General features: G+C 53.0%; 3 protein-coding genes across 7 annotated transcripts in view; 2 read left to right on the plus strand and 1 right to left on the minus strand.

The window, feature by feature from the left end:
- camta2 (calmodulin binding transcription activator 2) overlaps window positions 1-13,849 on the plus strand; it is a 29,727-nt gene extending 15,878 nt beyond the window's left edge. The window contains exons 13-23 of one of the 2 annotated variants that reach the window (XM_066722302.1): window positions 6,846-7,030; window positions 7,120-7,198; window positions 8,030-8,321; window positions 9,472-9,944; window positions 10,063-10,253; window positions 10,468-10,690; window positions 10,855-10,926; window positions 11,161-11,181; window positions 11,500-11,690; window positions 12,196-12,264; window positions 12,339-13,849. In XM_066722302.1, coding sequence (XP_066578399.1) covers window positions 6,846-7,030; window positions 7,120-7,198; window positions 8,030-8,321; window positions 9,472-9,944; window positions 10,063-10,253; window positions 10,468-10,690; window positions 10,855-10,926; window positions 11,161-11,181; window positions 11,500-11,690; window positions 12,196-12,264; window positions 12,339-12,402 — 1,860 coding nt within the window. In that variant the 3' untranslated portion in view covers window positions 12,403-13,849. The remainder of the gene's footprint in view (window positions 1-6,845; window positions 7,031-7,119; window positions 7,199-8,029; window positions 8,322-9,471; window positions 9,945-10,062; window positions 10,254-10,467; window positions 10,691-10,854; window positions 10,927-11,160; window positions 11,182-11,499; window positions 11,691-12,195; window positions 12,265-12,338) is intronic. The other variant, XM_066722301.1, reaches the window with a different exon arrangement.
- A 371-nt stretch (window positions 13,850-14,220) lies between these two features.
- LOC136768222 (motile sperm domain-containing protein 1) lies at window positions 14,221-16,000 on the minus strand. Of its 4 annotated transcripts, XM_066722307.1 has the most exons (6): window positions 15,904-16,000; window positions 15,158-15,406; window positions 15,031-15,106; window positions 14,726-14,907; window positions 14,476-14,634; window positions 14,221-14,382 (listed from the first exon to the last, which is right to left on the minus strand). In XM_066722307.1, exons 1-6 carry the CDS (start codon window positions 15,983-15,985, stop codon window positions 14,354-14,356), a joined length of 777 nt encoding a protein of 258 aa, XP_066578404.1. In that variant the 5' UTR covers window positions 15,986-16,000; the 3' UTR covers window positions 14,221-14,353. The 4 variants fall into 4 exon arrangements, with proteins under 4 accessions (XP_066578404.1, XP_066578401.1, XP_066578403.1 ...); XM_066722304.1 differs by having other exon boundaries at window positions 15,031-15,406; XM_066722306.1 differs by having other exon boundaries at window positions 14,221-14,421; window positions 15,031-15,406.
- Window positions 16,001-16,530: 530 nt separating this feature from the next.
- On the plus strand, window positions 16,531-21,187 carry slc25a11 (solute carrier family 25 member 11). The gene is made up of 8 exons (XM_066722303.1): window positions 16,531-16,683; window positions 17,591-17,743; window positions 17,903-18,109; window positions 18,205-18,295; window positions 18,605-18,695; window positions 18,880-18,979; window positions 19,364-19,415; window positions 19,780-21,187. The coding sequence occupies exons 1-8, from the start codon at window positions 16,610-16,612 to the stop codon at window positions 19,933-19,935; spliced, it is 924 nt and encodes a 307-aa protein (XP_066578400.1). The 5' UTR covers window positions 16,531-16,609; the 3' UTR covers window positions 19,936-21,187.
- The last annotated feature ends 164 nt before the right edge of the window (window positions 21,188-21,351 follow it).

The raw sequence follows: 21,351 nt of genomic DNA on the forward strand, positions 1-21,351 counted from the left end.
GTCACACTCACGGCTAATTTAGACACCTCCAAATCCTTTAATATCCCCCTAGCCCTCCCGCTCGATTTTCCATTCTCTCTCTCTCCCTCGCCCTCCCTCGCCCTCCCGGGTAATTTTTAGCTTTCAACTGGTGCGTCAAAGATGTGGAAAGAAGGATGTGAAGAATGAAGGCGAGGAGGTGTGTGGGGCCAGAGAGAGAGAGAGACGGAGAGCGTGGGGGTGGAGGGGAGGGCAGCATGTATGTAATGTTTCCTATCAGGTGATTAAAGATAGAAACTGAGACACAGAGAAAGGAAGGGAGGGAGGGAGAGAGAGAGAGAGAGAGAGAGGGGAGAGAGCGGGAGGGGGTGTCTAATGAATCTATATCTTCTCACCTCCCCTTCCCTCTGTCTGTGTATGTGAAACGTGTCAGACACCCATTCAGCTACATTCTGCCTCTCTGCGCTGCACACTGTACACAACACTGCACAACACTGTACACCACACTACACACCACAGATACGCTCGGGGTTGGAGCCACACTGCGCTGTGTGTTACTGTGTTACTGTGCTGCTGTCAGTGCTGTGTGTTACTGTGTTACTGTGCTGCTGTCAGTGCTGTGTGTTACTGTGTTACTGTGCTGCTGTCAGTGCTGTGTTACTGTGTTACTGTGCTGCTGTCAGTGCTGTGTGTTACTGTGTTACTGTACTGCTGTGTGTTACTGTGTTACTGTGCTGCTGTCAGTGCTGTGTTACTGTGTTACTATGCTGCTGTCAGTGCTGTGTGTTACTGTGTTACTGTACTGCTGTCAGTGCTGTGTGTTACTGTGTTACTGTACTGCTGTGTGTTACTGTGTTACTGTGCTGCTGTGTGTTACTGTGTTACTGTGCTGCTGTCAGTGCTGTGTGTTACTGTGTTACTGTGTTACTGTGCTGCTGTCAGTGCTGTGTTACTGTGTTACTGTGCTGCTGTCAGTGCTGTGTGTTACTGTGTTACTGTACTGCTGTGTGTTACTGTGTTACTGTGCTGCTGTCAGTGCTGTGTTACTGTGTTACTGTTACTGTGCTGCTGTCAGTACTGCGTGTTACTGTGCTGCTGTCAGTGCTGTGTTACTGTGTTACTGTGCTGCTGTCAGTGCCGTGTGTTACTGTGTTACTGTGCTGCTGTCAGTGCCGTGTGTTACTGTGCTGCTGTCAGTGCTGTGTGTTACTGTACTGCTGTCAGTGCTGTGTGTTACTGTGTTACTGTGCTGCTGTCAGTGCTGTGTGTTACTGTGTTACTGTGCTGCTGTGTGTTACTGTGTTACTGTACTGCTGTGTGTTACTGTGTTACTGTGCTGCTGTCAGTGCCGTGTGTTACTGTGTTACTGTGCTGCTGTCAGTGCTGTGTGTTACTGTGTTACTGTACTGCTGTGTGTTACTGTGTTACTGTGCTGCTGTCAGTGCTGTGTTACTGTGTTACTGTTACTGTGCTGCTGTCAGTACTGCGTGTTACTGTGCTGCTGTCAGTGCTGTGTTACTGTGTTACTGTGCTGCTGTCAGTGCCGTGTGTTACTGTGTTACTGTGCTGCTGTCAGTGCCGTGTGTTACTGTGCTGCTGTCAGTGCTGTGTGTTACTGTACTGCTGTCAGTGCTGTGTGTTACTGTGTTACTGTGCTGCTGTCAGTGCCGTGTGTTACTGTGTTACTGTGCTGCTGTCAGTGCTGTGTGTTACTGTGTTACTGTGCTGCTGTCAGTGCTGTGTGTTACTGTGTTACTGTACTGCTGTGTGTTACTGTGTTACTGTGCTGCTGTCAGTGCTGTGTTACTGTGTGTTACTGTACTGCTGTCAGTGCCGTGTGTTACTGTGCTGCTGTCAGTGCTGTGTGTTACTGTGTTACTGTGCTGCTGTCAGTGCTGTGTGTTACTGTGTTACTGTGCTGCTGTCAGTGCCGTGTGTTACTGTGTTACTGTGCTGCTGTCAGTGCTGTGTGTTACTGTGTTACTGTGTTACTGTGCTGCTGTCAGTGCTGTGTTACTGTGTGTTACTGTACTGCTGTCAGTGCCGTGTGTTACTGTGCTGCTGTCAGTGCTGTGTGTTACTGTGTTACTGTGCTGCTGTCAGTGCTGTGTGTTACTGTGTTACTGTACTGCTGTGTGTTACTGTGTTACTGTGCTGCTGTCAGTGCTGTGTGTTACTGTGTTACTGTGCTGCTGTCAGTGCTGTGTGTTACTGTGTTACTGTACTGCTGTGTGTTACTGTGTTACTGTGCTGCTGTCAGTGCTGTGTGTTACTGTGTTACTGTGCTGCTGTGTGTTACTGTGTTACTGTGCTGCTGTCAGTGCTGTGTGTTACTGTGTTACTGTACTGCTGTGTGTTACTGTGTTACTGTGCTGCTGTCAGTGCTGTGTGTTACTGTGTTACTGTGCTGCTGTCAGTGCTGTGTGTTACTGTGTTACTGTTACTGTGCTGCTGTCAGTGCCGTGTGTTACTGTGTTACTGTACTGCTGTGTGTTACTGTGTTACTGTTACTGTGCTGCTGTCAGTGCTGCGTGTTACTGTACTGCTGTGTGTTACTGTTACTGTGCTGCTGTCAGTGCTGTGTGTTACTGTTACTCTGTTACTGTGCTGCTGTCAGTGCTGTGTGTTACTGTTACTGTGCTGCTGTCAGTGCCGTGTGTTACTGTGCTGCTGTCAGTGCCGTGTGTTACTGTGTTACTGTGCTGCTGTCAGTGTTGTGTGTTACTGTACTGCTGTCAGTGCTCTGTGTTACTGTCAGTGTGTTACTGTGTTACTGTGCTGCTGTCAGTGCCGTGTGTAACTGTGCTGCTGTCAGTGCTGTGTGTTACTGTGTAACTGTTACTGTGCTGCTGTCAGTGCTGTGTGTTACTGTGTTACTGTACTGCTGTGTTACTGTTACTGTGCTGCTGTCAGTGCTGTGTGTTACTGTTACTGTGCTGCTGTCAGTGCTGTGTGTTACTGTGTTACTGTACTGCTGTGTTACTGTGTTACTGTGCTGCTGTCAGTGCCGTGTGTTACTGTGTTACTGTTACTGTGCTGCTGTCAGTGCTGCGTGTTACTGTGTTACTGTTACTGTGCTGCTGTCAGTGCCGTGTGTTACTGTGCTGCTGTCAGTGCCGTGTGTTACTGTGCTGCTGTCAGTGCTGTGTGTTACTGTTACTGTGCTGCTGTCAGTGCTGTGTGTTACTGTTACTGTGCTGCTGTCAGTGCTGTGTGTTACTGTGCTGCTGTCAGTGCTGTGTGTTACTGTGTTACTGTACTGCTGTGTTACTGTGTTACTGTGCTGCTGTCAGTGCCGTGTGTTACTGTGCTGCTGTCAGTGCTGTGTGTTACTGTGCTGCTGTCAGTGCTCTGTGTTACTGTCACTGTGTGTTACTGTGTTACTGTGCTGCTGTCAGTGCCGTGTGTAACTGTGCTGCTGTCAGTGCTGTGTGTTACTGTGTTACTGTGCTGCTGTCAGTGCTGTGTGTTACTGTGTTACTGTGTTACTGTGCTGCTGTCAGTGCCGTGTGTTACTGTTACTGTGCTGCTGTCAGTGCTGTGTGTTACTGTGTTACTGTACTGCTGTGTGTTACTGTGTTACTGTACTGCCGTGTGTTACTGTGTTACTGTGCTGCTGTCAGTGCTGTGTTACTGTGTTACTGTTACTGTACTGCTGTGTGTTACTGTTACTGTGCTGCTGTCAGTGCCGTGTGTTACTGTACTGCCGTGTGTTACTGTGTTACTGTGCTGCTGTCAGTGCTGTGTTACTGTGTTACTGTTACTGTACTGCTGTGTGTTACTGTTACTGTGCTGCTGTCAGTGCTGTGTGTTACTGTGTTACTGTGCTGCTGTCAGTGCCGTGTTACTGTGTTACTGTACTGCTGTGTTACTGTGTTACTGTGTTACTGTGCTGCTGTCAGTGCTGTGTTACTGTACTGCTGTGTGTTACTCTGTTACTGTGCTGCTGTCAGTGCCGTGTGTTACTGTTACTGTGCTGCTGTCAGTGCCGTGTGTTACTGTGTTACTGTGCTGCTGTGTGTTACTGTGTTACTGTACTGCTGTGTGTTACTGTGTTACTGTGCTGCTGTCAGTGCCGTGTGTTACTGTGTTACTGTGCTGCTGTCAGTGCCGTGTGTTACTGTTACTGTGCTGCTGTCAGTGCTGTGTGTTACTGTGTTACTGTACTGCTGTGTGTTACTGTGCTGCTGTCAGTGCCGTGTGTTACTGTGTTACTGTGTTACTGTGCTGCTGTCAGTGCCGTGTGTTACTGTGTTACTGTATTACTGTGCTGCTGTCAGTGCCGTGTGTTACTGTGTTACTGTGCTGCTGTCAGTGCCGTGTGTTACTGTGTTACTGTGCTGCTGTCAGTGCCGTGTGTTACTGTGTTACTGTGCTGCTGTCAGTGCTGTGTGTTACTGTGTTACTGTACTGCTGTCAGTGCCGTGTGTTACTGTTACTGTGGTGCTGTCAGTGCCGTATGTTACTGTGTTACTGTGTTACTGTACTGCTGTCAGTGCTGTGTGTTACTGTGTTACTGTACTGCTGTCAGTGCCGTGTGTTACTGTGTTACTGTGCTGCTGTCAGTGCCGTGTGTTACTGTGCTGCTGTCAGTGCTGTGTGTTACTGTGTTACTGTGCTGCTGTCAGTGCCGTGTGTTACTGTGTTACTGTGCTGCTGTCAGTGCCGTGTGTTACTGTTACTGTGTTACTGTGCTGCTGTCAGTGCCGTGTGTTACTGTGTTACTGTGCTGCTGTCAGTGCCGTGTGTTACTGTGCTGCTGTCAGTGCTGTGTGTTACTGTGCTGCTGTCAGTGCTCTGTGTTACTGTCACTGTGTGTTACTGTGTTACTGTGCTGCTGTCAGTGCCGTGTGTAACTGTGCTGCTGTCAGTGCTGTGTGTTACTGTGTTACTGTGCTGCTGTCAGTGCTGTGTGTTACTGTGTTACTGTGTTACTGTGCTGCTGTCAGTGCCGTGTGTTACTGTTACTGTGCTGCTGTCAGTGCTGTGTGTTACTGTGTTACTGTACTGCTGTGTGTTACTGTGTTACTGTACTGCCGTGTGTTACTGTGTTACTGTGCTGCTGTCAGTGCTGTTACTGTGTTACTGTTACTGTACTGCTGTGTGTTACTGTTACTGTGCTGCTGTCAGTGCCGTGTGTTACTGTACTGCCGTGTGTTACTGTGTTACTGTGCTGCTGTCAGTGCTGTGTTACTGTGTTACTGTTACTGTACTGCTGTGTGTTACTGTTACTGTGCTGCTGTCAGTGCTGTGTGTTACTGTGTTACTGTGCTGCTGTCAGTGCCGTGTTACTGTGTTACTGTACTGCTGTGTTACTGTGTTACTGTGTTACTGTGCTGCTGTCAGTGCTGTGTTACTGTACTGCTGTGTGTTACTCTGTTACTGTGCTGCTGTCAGTGCCGTGTGTTACTGTTACTGTGCTGCTGTCAGTGCCGTGTGTTACTGTGTTACTGTGCTGCTGTGTGTTACTGTGTTACTGTACTGCTGTGTGTTACTGTGTTACTGTGCTGCTGTCAGTGCCGTGTGTTACTGTGTTACTGTGCTGCTGTCAGTGCCGTGTGTTACTGTTACTGTGCTGCTGTCAGTGCTGTGTGTTACTGTGTTACTGTACTGCTGTGTGTTACTGTGCTGCTGTCAGTGCCGTGTGTTACTGTGTTACTGTGTTACTGTGCTGCTGTCAGTGCCGTGTGTTACTGTGTTACTGTATTACTGTGCTGCTGTCAGTGCCGTGTGTTACTGTGTTACTGTGCTGCTGTCAGTGCCGTGTGTTACTGTGTTACTGTGCTGCTGTCAGTGCCGTGTGTTACTGTGTTACTGTGCTGCTGTCAGTGCTGTGTGTTACTGTGTTACTGTACTGCTGTCAGTGCCGTGTGTTACTGTTACTGTGGTGCTGTCAGTGCCGTATGTTACTGTGTTACTGTGTTACTGTACTGCTGTCAGTGCTGTGTGTTACTGTGTTACTGTACTGCTGTCAGTGCCGTGTGTTACTGTGTTACTGTGCTGCTGTCAGTGCCGTGTGTTACTGTGCTGCTGTCAGTGCTGTGTGTTACTGTGTTACTGTGCTGCTGTCAGTGCTGTGTGTTACTGTGTTACTGTACTGCTGTCAGTGCCGTGTGTTACTGTGTTACTGTGCTGCTGTCAGTGCCGTGTGTTACTGTGCTGCTGTCAGTGCTGTGTGTTACTGTGTTACTGTGCTGCTGTCAGTGCCGTGTGTTACTGTGTTACTGTGCTGCTGTCAGTGCCGTGTGTTACTGTTACTGTGTTACTGTGCTGCTGTCAGTGCTGTGTGTTACTGTGTTACTGTGCTGCTGTCAGTGCCGTGTGTTACTGTGTTACTGTGCTGCTGTCAGTGCTGTGTGTTACTGTGTTACTGTGCTGCTGTCAGTGCTGTGTTACTGTGCTGCTGTCAGTGCCGTGTGTTACTGTTACTGTGCTGCTGTCAGTGCTGTGTGTTACTGTGTTACTGTGCTGCTGTCAGTGCCGTGTGTTACTGTGTTACTGTGCTGCTGTCAGTGCCGTGTGTTACTGTGTTACTGTGCTGCTGTCAGTGCTGTGTGTTACTGTGCTGCTGTCAGTGCTGTGTGTTACTGTGTTACTGTGCTGCTGTCAGTGCCGTGTGTTACTGTTACTGTTACTGTGCTGCTGTCAGTGCCGTATGTTACTGTGTTTCTGTGCTGCTGTCAGTGCCGTGTGTTACTGTGCTGCTGTCAGTGCCGTGTGTTACTGTGCTGCTGTCAGTGCTGTGTGTTACTGTGTTACTGTGTTACTGTGCTGCTGTCAGTGCTGTGTGTTACTGTTACTGTGCTGCTGTCAGTTGCAGCCGATGCACTGAACACTGATGATAACCTCTCTCCCTCTCTCTCCAGTCCTCCCAGTCGTTCGAGCGGCGCATCGTGGCTCTCTGTGAGCAGATGATGGGTGGGGCCAGTGGGTGGGCGTGTCCTCTGGGGGCGGGGCTCCTGCACTCCGCCTCCCACAGAGGGATGACTCTGCTGCACCTGGCCGCGGCGCAGGGCTACACCCAGCTGATCGACACGCTGCGCCACTGGAGGTACTGAGCAGTGGAGAGGAGGAGGAGGGGGTGTGAGTCTGATTACAGGCCATAAACGCATCATTCTCTCTCTTTCTCTCTCTCTGGAGGAGTGTGAACAGTGACAGTCTGGACCTGGAGCAGGAGGTGGACCCACTGAATGTCGACCACTTCTCCTGCACCCCTCTGGTACCTACTATATGACTACTACCACACTACTAGACTATTCCACCACTACTGCACTACTAGACTGCTACACTAATACTGCTATACTATCACTCTACTGTACTGCTTGACTACTACACTACTGTACTACTAGACTACTACATTACACTATTCCTTTACTCATACACTGATTTGAATTCATAGTGGGGGAAACGCAGACAGGTGAGAGACAAACGCTGCAGTTTCTAATAACCTGCACCATTATTGGCTGAAGCCGTTTTATGAGCCTGGAGTTTTATTGGTTAAAATAGGCGAGTCTGCTCCTATTGGCTAGAAAGACTCAAGTGGGTTTGGCCCAGTGCATGATTGACAGCTGGTCTGTTCATCTGGAAGTTCAGTGTTTTGTCTGGCAGTTTTGTCTGTTTATATTAATGAATAGCCACATTCATTACATAGTTGATAAATGTAATTATGGATTAGTTGACACACGAATCGGACCAATTAATTACTGGACAGATTACTGGATGAATTTACTACTGTATGACCAAACTGCCGGCTGAATGGCCAAATGGATGGATTTCCCCATGAATTTCCCAATGAACTACCAAATTGAGGGACGAACACTTTTGGCACAAACGGCGCTCCATAGAAATGTCTGCTTCAGACCAGTTTCCATGTCAGCACTGGAGGTCTGCATTTTCATGTTCATAATCCTGTTCTTAATTTTGGCACCCTCCATAGTATTGTCTCACTGCGCTTCTGCTGTGTCGTGTCACGCTGCCCTGTGCTGTGTCATGTCGATCACACGGCCCTGTGTCGTGTCACTGCTCTGCGCTGACCTGTACTCCTCCTCAGATGTGGGCGTGTGCTCTGGGCCACCAGGCCGCCGCGGTGCTCCTGTACCAGTGGAACAGCCAGGCTCTGGGCATCCCTGACTCTCTGGGCCGGCTGCCCCTGGGCGTGGCTCACAGCCGGGGTCACACACGTCTGGCCCGCTGCCTGGAGGAGCTGCACCGCGGGGGCCAGCAAGAGGCCACGCCCCCGACACCACCGGAGGTGCTGCTGCCCCTGCCCCTCCCACACTGGGGCACCGTGACCGAGGAGCCACACCTGCCCCACTCGCCCCTGTCCACCAGCCCCGACACCGGTGAGTGAGTGTTAGTGAGAGTGTGAGTGAGTGAGAGTATGTGATTGAGAGTGTGACAGTGTGAGTGTGTGTAAGAGACAGTGTCTCTCACTAGGCCAGCTCTGGGCCACCTCAAACGCAGCCCTGTGTTTTTATGACCCCGTTCACAGTTGGGTTCTAGTCACATGTGCGGCTGAAACGGAGGCCTAAACGAAAAGCATGCTGGGACTTAAACACATCTGCTCAAACTTACTTATTAATATCGACCTCATCGCTTCTGCCGTGTTTGGAAAGGACTCTGAACCCTTTGCAGCCGACGCTTTCGAATATGATTAAGAAATGCATGACGACGTGTGGGTTTAGCCGCTGGTCGCGTTTTTAAAGCATTGATCAATTAATATTGCTTCTTCTGTAGAAGGTTTAGCAGTTATTTGTGGGTTTTTATTTTACAGTAAATACCACCTCACACAAACTGCTGCCTATTTTGTTCTGAAACTACGGAGTAGCGGCTCACAGATGCAGCAGGACAATCCTCTACTCTGATTGGCCGCGTCTGGATATGGATTGATCCGAGAACCGATTTCCACTCTTGTGAGGCGCAACCACAGTTTGTGTGTCCGTGTGGAAAAAGTAGTTTCACAGAAATCAGTGCATCCAATGCGATTTCAGCGGGGTGGCAATGAACGGTTGTCGGACCCCCTGGCGGGTTTAGTGCGTTTAGGTTTAGACTTTTTACCGGTTCGGCTCTTTATCCGCGCCCCACAATTTGGGAACCACTGGGCTTGACGGATATTCCAAAAGAAGCGTTTGTGTTGTGAACGCGTCGGAGCTGTTTTCAGTGCCTGTATTTTCCATGTGCTGCGAGAAGCGAGGTTTGCTTTGAAACGGCACAGTTTGACACACGAGTCTCTGGGAGCGTAGCTTGAGCTGCGTCACGCACTGATGCGTTTCTTCGGCCCAGGGCTCGGTGCGTTCATACTTACAGACAGGCTGGGGGAAAGGATTTAGGATGGCATAAATCTCAAGTGTAAACAGGGTCTGAGTGCGTAAGTGCGAGTGAGAGTGTGTTGTTGTCATAACTGTTGTTTTGTTTATATTTATTTTGTATTGTATTAACAGTCTCTCTCTCTCTCTCTCTCTCTCTCTCCTCCCCTCCCCCTCCCTCCCTCAGGTCTTAGTTCCTCCAGCAGTCTTCCCTCCCCCAGCGAGCCGCCCTCGCCCTCCCCTCCCTCGCCCTCCCCCAGCTCGGCCTACTCCAGCGGCTCCCTGCCCCAGGGCTCCCCACCCTACAGCCCCCCCATTGACACGGCCATGGACACCTCGCCTTCGCCTTCCGCACCCTCCCCCTCACATCACTCCCCTCCGCTCCCCCTCCCCTTCTCCCTGCCGCCCTGGGGCCTGTCTGGCCCGGAGCGCCGGGCCTCTGGAGCCGGGGACTCGGGTCTGCGCTACTGCCCGGGGGAGACCTGCTTCCTCATGGACTACGAGGCCGCCGCCCCCCCCCACGCCCCGTACCACACCCCAGGCCATGCCCACTCCCCCTCGCCGCCGCCACACGGCTTCCCCCCCCTGGAGGCGGAGCTTCTGCAGTTCAGCGAGAACGCGGAGAACGAGGGGTACCTGCCCCCCGTGGAGGTGCTGCAGGTATGAGTCACGGCTTCTGACTGTGCTGTGTGTCTGTAGTGTGGTGTGTCTGTAGTGTGTTGTGCCGTACTGTGCCGTGCCGTCCTCTTCTCTCAGTAACTCCGCCCCCCGTGCCCAGGTGGACATGGTGACGCTGGCGGAGCAGATCATCGAGGCCACGCCCGAGCGCATTAAGGCGGAGGAGTTCCCGGCTGAGCCGACGCTGCGCCAGCGGAGAGACAACAACGCAGCGCTGTGCGACGCAGTGCCCTGGCTGGCGCGGTACCTGGACACGGTGGACAGCCTGCCTGGCCTGGCGCAGCACAGCTGGTACTGATCACACTGAGCGAACTGAGCGCACACTGAGCACATTGAACACACTGAACACATTGAGAACACACTGAGCACATTGAACGCACTGAGCGAATTGAGCACACACTGAGTACGCTGAACACATTGAGTGCACTGCACACCCCATACTGCACACACAGAACAGACATGTTAACTCTGTGAGAGTCTCTCTGACCCCCTGTCTCCTCCGCAGCTGCGTGTGCCCTGCGCCGCCCCCATGCCCCCCGTCGCCGCTCAGCACCCTCGCCCTGCCCCGGCCCCGGGCCCCCAGCAGCGCCGCATGGGCGGAGTTCTTGAACGCCTCGGCCAACGGCAGGATGGAGCGCGAGTTCGCCCTGCTGACGCTGTCGGACAGCGAGCAGAGGGAGCTCTACGAGGCGGCGCGCATCATCCAGACTGCCTTCCGCCGCTACAAGGTGCCTGCTGACCCTGCGCACTGTGTAGACATATAGACCCTGCACACTGTGTGTAGACATAAAGTGTGTTGACATGTATGGACCCCGCACACTGTGTGTAGATATGTGTAGACTGCGCACCGTGTACAGACGCACCGCTCGTTAACCACCTCTGTCTCTCTCAGGGTCGGAGGTTGAAGGAGCAGCAGGACATGGCAGCCGCGGTCATACAGAGGTGCTACAGGAAGTACAAGCAGGTAGGAGGCCTGGCGTGTGACACGGGGCCCCCTGGTGGCGGCTCTGCAGCATGGCTGGCACAGTCCTCCGGCTCGGAGGAGAGGGAGAGAGAGGGAGAGAGAGGGAGGTGCACCAGTACTGTACTACACTGAGTGTGTGTGTGTGTCGGCACTATGCTTGCTAACAGCTTGTCTTTCTGTGACTAACCCACACTAACCGCACCCTCTCTCTCCCTCCCCCTCTCTCTCTGCTAGCTAACATGGATAGCTCTGAAGGTAACTTGTCTTTTGCTGATTTCTGCCTGTAGTCTCTGTGCAGCTGCGTGAGGCTCAACCAGTGTGTGTGTGTCAGTTTATAGCTGTGTGTAGTGTGTGTTGATATCTGTGTGTAGTATAGTGTGTGTTTATATATCTGTGTGTGTGTGTGTGTCGGAGGGGGGACTGTTGGAGTCTGTAATGTAGTGTAACCCCCAGCCCTCTCCCTCTCCTGCTCCCTCCCCCTCTCACCTCCTCTCTCTCCTGCTCCCTCCCCCTCTCTCACCTCCTCTCTCCCTCTCTCTTTCTCCTCTTCCATGCTCCCTCCCCCTCTCTCAGTACGCACTGTACCAGAAGATGACCCAGGCCGCCATCCTGATCCAGAGCAAGTTCCGCAGCTACTACGAGCAGAAGCGCTTCCAGCAGAGCCGCCGGGCCGCGGTGCTGATCCAGCAATACTACCGCAGCTACAAGGAGTACGAGCGGCTGAAGCAGGGCCCGCGGGGCGGCGCCGGGTCAGCGCGCATCAAGTGAGTCCCGGTGCCGGCGTGTCTGTGTATCAGTGTGTGTGTCAGTCTTGTCAGTGACAGTGTGTCTCTCAGTGTGTCAGTCAGTCAGTCAGTCAGTGTGTCTGTGTATCAGTGTGTGTGTGAGTCAGTGTGTATGTCAATGCGTCAGTGTATCAGTGTATTAATCAGTGAGTGTGTCACAGTATCCGTGTCAGTCAGCATATCAGTGTGTCACAGTCTCATTGTGTATATCAATGTATCAGTGTGTCACAGTGTCAACATTTCAGTGTGTCAGGTTGTCAGTTAGTCAGTGTATCAGCCTCTCAGTGTGTCATTGTCAGTGTGTCACAGTATCAGTGTGTCAGTCATTGTATCAGTGTGTCAGCCTCTCAGTGTGTCTGTCAGTGTGTCAGTTAGTGTATCAGTGTGTCACAGCCTCTCAGTGTATCAGTCAGTGGATCAGTGTGTCAGTCTCACACAAGCACAAGTTTGTATTAACTCCTCTCCCTCCCTCTCTCTCTCTCAGGGGTTCCTTCCTGACAAAGAAGCAGGCTGCTCGCAAGATCATGCGCTTCCTGCGCCGCTGCCGACACAGGTACCCTCCCCCTCCGCCGCTCCCTCTCTCTCAGTGTTTCAGACGGAAGAGTAACCTCCCCCTCCCCCCCGCAGGATTAAGGAGCTGAAGCAGAGTAAGGAGCTGGAGCGGCTGCAGAAAAGAGGACTGACAACATAGACCCCCGCCATCCCTCGCTCCGCACTCCTCCTCCTCCGGATCACAACCACACTCTGGGACTGGAGGGGGAGAGAGAGAGGAGATGGGTAGAGAGGAGAGGAGGATGAACCCATTCGCCTGCATCTGCCTTTATACTTGTATTTATTTATTTATTTTCATCATCCCTCCTTCCTCTGATGGAGAAAGAGAGAGGAGAAGGGGGAGGACCCATGATATCTACCAGACTTTTGTAATTTCACTCTTTTGTTACCAGTCATTGTTCAGTTATTCATGTTTGAGGACCTGCAGTGTCGAGGAATGTATCACACAACACACAATATACTCCACACACACTACACACACACCGAATAGTGCAGGTGCGCCTCCCTCCCTCTCCCTCTCCCTCTCCCTCCCCCTCTCCTGTATCTGTAAGGAGTGGGAGGTCTGTGCCTGCAGTGCTGCAGAGCTGCCACAGGGGGGCCCTGTGTAACACTCCTGGCCCTGCCTGTGCGCGCACACACACACACACACACACACACACACAGATATATACATAAATATAAATATAAATTTTACAGGTAAATATGCTATAAATATGATCTTGTTGATGTTATTGATATTTATTTTTACTTCTTTCATGTTTTGTTCAACAGACAATTGTCCTTGTGACCGACTGACACACTGACTGACTGACACACTGATACACTGACTGAAGTTAAAGTACTTACAGGAAGTCACTGCAGAGTCTTAAGTGGATGTGGGTCGAGGGCCTCAGGACAGAGAGGAGGGTGGTGCGATGAGCAGCCTTAACCAGTGTGTGGCCCTGTACTGCACAGCACAGCACAGCGCTTACCGCACACACTGCACCGCACTTACCGCACACACTGCATGACACACCTGTGCTGGTGTGCTGTCGTGTTGTGCTTCTGGCAGACGACGTGGGAGAGACCGCGACTGTGTACATAGTGTAAATAATGAGAGGACAACCGAGAATATATTTAAGGACAGATGGACGGACAGAAGAGGGAAGTGCAGCTACACACCCCTGCCTGCTGACAGCGCTGACTGTAGTGAGGACGCTGCCCGTGGTCTGTGGCGACGCTCGGAGGGGCGTTTGCGTGACGTTTGCATGCGCACGCGTGTGTGTGTGTGTGTGTGTGTGTGTGGGTGTGTGGGTGTGTATGTATGTATGTGTGTGTGTTTGCGTGTGTTTCTCTACAGCGGTGTTTGAATCTTGAACAGGTGTTTGAGCGTCTGTCTCAAAGTACACACTTACACACACTAACTCACAGATATGCACTCACACAGACACGCACTCACACACCTAGAGCTCTGTCTCTATACATGACTCATGTTTTTTACTTGTCTCTGTAAATGGATTATTTTGTTTGTTTTGCATCTTGAAACTGAAGCGCTTTTACTATTTCTTAACGATGAGGCTCATCATAATAACAACAACGAGACATTCTCTACGACTGCGTCTGTCTTTCTTGAGTTGCGGACTGTGTCTGTCGGAGCCCAGAGCCTGTTCCTCCCCCTGTCATTCCTCCATTTCTGTCTCCCCATCCCTCCCTCCTTCCTCTGTTCCTTTATCCCCATCTCTCCATCCCTCTCTCCTTCCTTCCTCCATATGCCCCTCTCCATATCCCTCTGTCATGTCCCTCATTCCTCTGTTCCTCTCCCCATCCCTCCTTCCTCCCTCTCCTCATCTGTCCCTCTTTCCTCCATTTCTCTCCCCATCCATCCTTCTCCCTCTCATTCATCCCTCCTCCATTCCTCTCTCCACCCCCATCCCTCTGTCCTTCTCCCTCCACCACAGCACCACACAACACTGCTGTATAGATTTAATCTCTGTTTATTAGAAAAAATACACGTCATGAGCTGAAAAATATAAAACATCTTCAATCTGCACAGTGAAGCGCCCTCCCCCTCCCTGTCCCCTGCAGAGTGGACTCTTCCACCTGTCCCTCCCTCACTGAAGAAACAGCACGGTCAACAGCCCTGTCCAGAGAGAGAGAGAGATCAGGCAGATGGACTAAACTGCTGGAGACAGACAGACAGACATCTCCCTCCCCCTCCCCCTCCCTCACTCACCCAGCACATACGCGCAGACCAGTTTCTGCTCCTGGGAGACGTGCAGGCTGGGCGGCACCACACTGCTGGGCTCTCCATGCAGGGGCAGTGCCAGGGTGGCGACGCACACCCCCCCAAGCAGAGCGCACAGCACGGAGTGCTGGCGGGAGGGGGAGGGGGCTGGGTAGGGACACACGGACACAACACTGAAACACACTGAACACAGACGATTGTAACACCGCGCCCCCCCAATCGACACCCTTCCCCTCACCTGCCTGCGTCTGCAGCTCGGCCCGCCCGCTGAGCCTCCTCCCCCTCCGCGGTGGGGGCTCCTGTCCCACGACGGCCGGGACCTCCCTGCACCCCGACGCCCCTCCCGCAGCCCGCACCTCCACCCTGAAGCGATCGGCGTGTCCACAGTGAGGCTGAGTCTTGTCCCTGTGTCGGACCACACTGAGAGAGAGAGCAGGGAGGGGAGAGTCAACAGCACGGCTAGGTCCCTCGGGGTTAATTAACACAATTGACTGTGGCTCCAGTTGTGCGGCTGCGGTGCCAGTGAAATCCAGATGTGCTTACATGTCCACACAGGAGCTGGGCGCCACGCTGCCCTCTGCCTGGACCACGCTGTACAGGGAGGGTGCTGTGCACTGCACTGAGAGAAAGAGAGAGAGAGAGACATGGGGGTCACTTACAGGGTAACACCCCCGGTAGGACAGGGCGAAGGCGTGGGGGTTGTACAGTGTGAGGACGTCTCTCTGCGTCCGCGGGTCTCCGGGGCAGAACCGCAGCTCCGGGGGGGACAGGAGCACGGAGAGGCGGGTGTGGCCGGGGAGGGGGTTGTCAGCCCCGCCTCCTCTCTCTCTCTCCCGTCGCCTCATTGGCTGCCACGGCCCTCCGGACTCATGGCACAGATGTGCGCCATGTGCGAGTTGGACAGTCAGAACAGCACCACCTGTGGGAGAGGAGGAGGAAGAACATGTGACCAGAGTTACAGACTAGAGTAACACACACTGACACACTGAAACACACAATGTTACACATACTGATTCTGACACACACTGACATGCAGAAACACACTATAACACACTAAAACACCGCTACACACTGACATGCAGAACCACTATAACACAGAAACACAGTAAAACACAGCTACACACACTGACATGATCACACTGTAACATAACACACACACTAACGAACTCACTAACACACTGTTTTGCACTACTTATCATTGCATGTCCTGGCCTTACCCAGAGCCCTTTGCGCCGCACTACACTGCTGCACTGGCTGACACAGCTCGATCGGGACACACCTCTCGGTGACGTAAACAACAACACTGCACCCGCACTGAGCAGCGCGGCGCCCGTGTGGCAGTGGGGGGGACCTCTGCTCCCTGTGGCCGCAGTGCTTAGTGATGCTGTAATTAGTTTGCAGCTGGCAGACACCCACCTGTGTGCTCCCGCTTCCGGCTCGGCTCCGCTCGGCTCCCATAGACAGCCGACACCCTCCCCGCTAATTGGCTGATCCTCATACATGTCACCCTGCCCTCTTCCTCCGCTCCTCCTATTGGCTGACCTGCACGCACGTCATCCCGCCCTCTTCCTCCGCTCCTCCTATTGGCTGACCTGCACGCACGTCATCCCGCCCTCTTCCTCCGCTCCTCCTATTGGCTGACCTGCACGCACGTCATCCCGCCCTCTTCCTCCGCTCCTCCTATTGGCTGATCTGTACGCACGTCCCCGCCCTCTTCTGCAAACCCTGTTGATTATGCAAATATAACGTCCCGCCCCCCGCGTTACCCTGACTGCCGATTGGCTGAACCGATGGAGGCGAGAGATACACTGTGATTGGTCGGATCCTGCTGTCTGTCCTGCCGATTAATGTCTAATGTGTTGACTGCACCGCAGACGCTAAAGCAGACAGTCGAACAGTGCTGATGCGACACGGATATGAATCGATGCATAAATACATGTTTATCTAAATACACGCCCGTCCTTTAAGACGCGGACGCTGTCACCTCTGTGCGTGCGCGCCCCCGCGCCCCGCACGCTGGCCTGTGATTGGCGCGGCCGGCCGTGCCGCTGCGTGCGCGCTCCCCGGTGTCACCTTGCCCAGCTCAGCCTCAGAGACGCGCTCGGAGAAGCTACAGCTCAGCATGGCGGCCGCCGCGGGGTCCAAGCCCAAGACATCGCCCAAGTCCGTCAAGTTCCTGTTCGGAGGCCTGGCCGGGTGAGTGCGGGGCCGGGGCACCGGGGGACCGGGGGCTGGCGGGCTGGCGGGCTGGCGGTGGGTGTCTGTGAGGGGCGCAGGGGTCACGGCTGTCCCGCAGAGGAGCCGGTTACAACACAACAGTGTAGCGGCGCTGACTGCGGCAGGGAATTGAGTAACAGCGTCCGGGGTGGCCAGCGGTGGAGGTAGCAGTGCATTGTAGCTGTAGGTAACAGTGCATTGTAGCTGTAGGTAGCAGTGCATTGTAGCTGCTGTAGCTGTAGGTAACAGTGCATTGTAGCTGTAGGTAGCAGTGCATTGTAGCTGCTGTAGCTGTAGGTAGCAGTGCATTGTAGCTGTAGGTAGCAGTGCATTGTAGCTGCTGTAGCTGTAGGTAGCAGTGCATTGTAGCTGCTGTAGCTGTAGGTAGCAGTGCATTGTAGCTGTAGGTAGCAGTGCATTGTAGCTGCTGTAGCTGTAGGTAGCAGTGCATTGTAGCTGTAGGTAGCAGTGCATTGTAGCTGCTGTAGCTGTAGGTAACAGTGCATTGTAGCTGTAGGTAGCAGTGCATTGTAGCTGCTGTAGCTGTAGGTAGCAGTGCATTGTAGCTGTAGGTAGCAGTGCATTGTAGCTGCTGTAGCTGTAGGTAGCAGTGCATTGTAGCTGTAGGTAGCAGTGCATTGTAGCTGCTGTAGCTGTAGGTAACAGTGCATTGTAGCTGTAGGTAGCAGTGCATTGTAGCTGCTGTAGCTGTAGGTAACAGTGCATTGCAGCTGGGAGTTCATGTTTCAGCTCCTGCAGCTCGTCCTGCTCACAGCATCACAGGGTGCCTGAGTGAGTGTCTCTATCTCTCTCTCTCTCTCTGTGTCAGTGTGTGTGTGTGTATCTTGCCTAATCCCCTCCTCTATCTCCCTCCCTCTCTCTCCAGGATGGCCGCCACAGTCTTCGTGCAGCCGCTGGACCTGGTGAAGAACCGCATGCAGCTCAGTGGGGAGGGGGTGAAGACGCGGGAGTACCGCACCAGCCTGCACGCCGTGGCCAGCATCCTGCGCCAGGAGGGCCTGGGAGGCATCTACACCGGGTACGGGGCAGATAGACTCTCTCCCCCTGCCTCCCTCTCTGTGCCAGTCAGTCATGTCTGTCAGACCAAGGCAGATCTCATACAATAATAACACAAAATCCTCCCTCTCCCTCTCCCCCTTTCCCTCTCTCCATCTCTCTCTCTCTCTCTCTCTTCCAGGCTGTCGGCGGGGCTGCTGCGCCAGGCCACCTACACCACCACGCGGCTGGGCATCTACACTGTGCTGTTTGAGCGGCTCACCTCGGCCGACGGCACCCCCCCCGGCTTCCTGACCAAGGCGCTGATTGGCATGACAGCCGGTGCCACCGGGGCCTTCGTGGGCACGCCGGCCGAGGTGGCACTGATCCGCATGACAGCGGACGGGCGGTAAGCGAGGGGGAGGGCGCGGGCGGGAGAGCCGGCGCTGGGCCAGAGGTTTGGGCTGACTGTCTTCACTCTGTCTCTGTCTCTCTCTCTCTCAGTCTGCCGGTGGATCAGAGGCGGGGTTACTCCAATGTGTTCAACGCCCTGCTGCGCATCACCAGGGAGGAGGGCGTCACCACCATGTGGAGGGTATGCCTGTAACCCGCGACACACAGTGCGTCGGCACAGAGCACGGATAGAGACATGCAGTGCGTTGATAGTGACACACAACAGCAACACACAGCACTAATAGTCATATGGTACAGCAACACAGAGCACCAATACAGCAACACAAGAAATGTCACAATGTCCAGTAGAGTTGTATACAGCATGCATCCAGTGTTGTCTAGAAATGTCCAGTGCAGTGTTACTATACAATACTGGATGTGTGTGTGTCCAGGGATGTCCAGTGTGAGAGAGTGTTAGTGCTGTCCAATATTGCTGTCCACTGTGTTGCAGGGCTGTGTCCCCACCATGGCGAGGGCAGTTGTTGTGAACGCCGCCCAGCTGGCCTCCTACTCCCAGTCCAAACAGTTCCTGCTGGACACAAGTCAGTGCATCCGTCAACCCCCTCTGTCTAACAACCCTCTCTCTCTCTCTGTCTCTCTCTCTCTCTTCCTGCCCGTCTGTGTCTCTCTCTGTCTCTCCCTCTCTGTCTGTCTCTCTCTGTCTCCTACTCTCAGGCCAAAGTGCTAGTCAGTGTGTCTGTATTAACTTCTCTCTCTCTCACACAGAGTATTTCGGGGATGATATCCTGTGCCACTTCTGTGCCAGTATGATCAGTGGTCTGGTCACCACTGCCGCCTCCATGCCTGTGGACATAGTCAAGACAAGGTACGCCCCTCCCTGTTCAAACCGCTCTCTACCCCTCAGTGTTCAGCTCAGCTATGCTTTATGGACTCGACCATCGGCGATCACACCGCCGTGAACAGAGAGGAGTCCGCGGGTGAACCCAGGCTTATCGTCTCGGTTTACCGCAGATTACTTTCCCTCGGACCGGTCGATATCGGCCTTCTGCCCCGCAGTGGGACCAGCCCTCGTTCACGCGGACCTGTGTTTACTGCTGCCGGTGTCACTCAGTGGATGCTGGACCCTGCAGACATGATATATCTGAAATACACACACACAGCATGAGACTGTAGCTCACAGATCACAGCCATCAAGCGCACATCTGGATCCGTGACTGTGTCAATAATCGTCTCCCTCTCTCCGGTCTAGGATTCAGAACATGAGGATGATCGACGGCAAACCGGAGTACAAAAATGGACTGGTGAGTATGTGTCCGTGTGTCCCTGTCTGTGTGTGTGTGTCGCTATGTGTCAGTGTCTGTGTGTCTCTCTCTCTGGGTGTCTCCCCGTGTGTGTGTGTGTGTGTGTGTGCGCGCGCGCGCATCTCCCTGCCTGTGTCTCTGTCTCCCTGTGCGTGTCTCTCTCGCTCTCGCTCTCTCTCTGTGTCTCTGTCCTCTCTTGCCCTGTCATTCCTCAGACCCGAGACAGCTGGAGCTCTGACCTTTACAGAGAGAGAGGGAGGGAGGGGGGAACAAGGAGAGTGACATTCTTCAGGGTTGAACTGCTTCTCTCTCACACACAGACACTCTCTCACTCACACTCTCCCTCTCCGTCTCTCCCTCTCAGGACGTGCTGTTCAAGGTGGTGCGCAACGAGGGCTTCTTCAGCCTGTGGAAGGGCTTCACGCCGTACTATGCGCGCCTGGGCCCCCACACCGTGCTCACCTTCGTCTTCCTGGAGCAGATGAACCGCTTCTACCGGATCTACTTCCTGGACTCCTAGTGGAGCCGCCGCACCATGACAGCACGACCACACGCTTAAACACAGGAGGAGCACTGACACACACAGACTGACGCATACTGACACACTCAGGCAGACCGACACACACACACACACACACTCAGGCAGACCGACACACGCACGCACACCCCTCTGACAGACGCACTCGGACAGAAACACACACACACAGACGGACCCCTCCCCCTCTCCTCTCTCCTCTCACTCTAACAGACCACCCATGGGCCGGACTGGTGAAACGGGCTGTTTATACACAAACTGGGACCAGTTTGAGACGGGAGGGAGCAGAGAGGGGGAGGGGGGCGTGTTGTGTGGATTTGCACTTTCCATATAGTGATCCTGGGAGGAGATTATAAATGATGATGATAACAGGTTTAATTGGGAGCTCCAGCACCATATAAAGAACCTCATTCCTCCTCCCGCTCTCTCAGTTAATAGAAAATGCACAATAATACACACACACACTGGACTGCACTATACTACACTATACTGTACTATACTGTACTGTGCTATACTACAGTATACTGCAGCGCACTGTACTATAGTATACTGTATGATACTTTACTACACTATACTGCAGTGCACTGTGCTATACTGTACTGTACAGTGCTTTAATGTTCTGTGCTGTAGTATACTATACTGTACTGTGCTATACTGCACATCATTATAGTTTATAGTGCAGTGTGCTGTACTATACTGCAATATACTATAGTATACTACAGTGAGGGCCCTGTGTCTTGCCTGCCTGAGAGACGTTTACAAGGGCTGTTATGCAGAGCACAGGGCCACTGCTATACTGTGCTGTCCCAGACTGTGCAGTGCACTATACTGTCCATCGCATACTCATGCTTGGTTCAAGCAGGTCACATGACTCTTAAATTAATTATTTAAAAACAATACCTTTAGTGTCTAGACATGTCGTCTTATTTTTGTAAGGGATTCAGTAGAGAAGCTGCAGAGAGTCGGAGTTTAGCTCTGCAGGCAACCGAACTGGAGTATCTGCGCTCCCTCCCTGTCGCTGGGGAGGGGCCGGACACACACATGACACATATGACATGCACACACACACACACACACGCCGCTCTGGGCCAGTAGTGTTATTTGATGTGAACTGCGGGTGTGAGAGCCGGAGTGATGTCCCAGAGCGCTGCTAATGTAGAGTCCCAGTCAGAGCAGGGTGGGGGGGATAAAGAAATACGATTTAAAATATTACCAATAAAAGATTTGTTTTCCCAGACTACAGCGTGTTTGGGTTTTATTGTTCGGGCCAGAATCTTCAGCTGGCGGAAACTCCATGGAATCCAGCCCAGGGATCCGGAACGCTTCCCAACCAATCGCTCGCTCGCTCTCTCTCTCCCTCCACCCCTCCCTCTATCCCTCTATCCCTTCAGTTTCAATTTC

The sequence above is a fragment of the Amia ocellicauda genome, chromosome 14 (assembly GCF_036373705.1).
Source record: "Amia ocellicauda isolate fAmiCal2 chromosome 14, fAmiCal2.hap1, whole genome shotgun sequence".
NCBI lineage: Eukaryota > Metazoa > Chordata > Actinopteri > Amiiformes > Amiidae > Amia > Amia ocellicauda.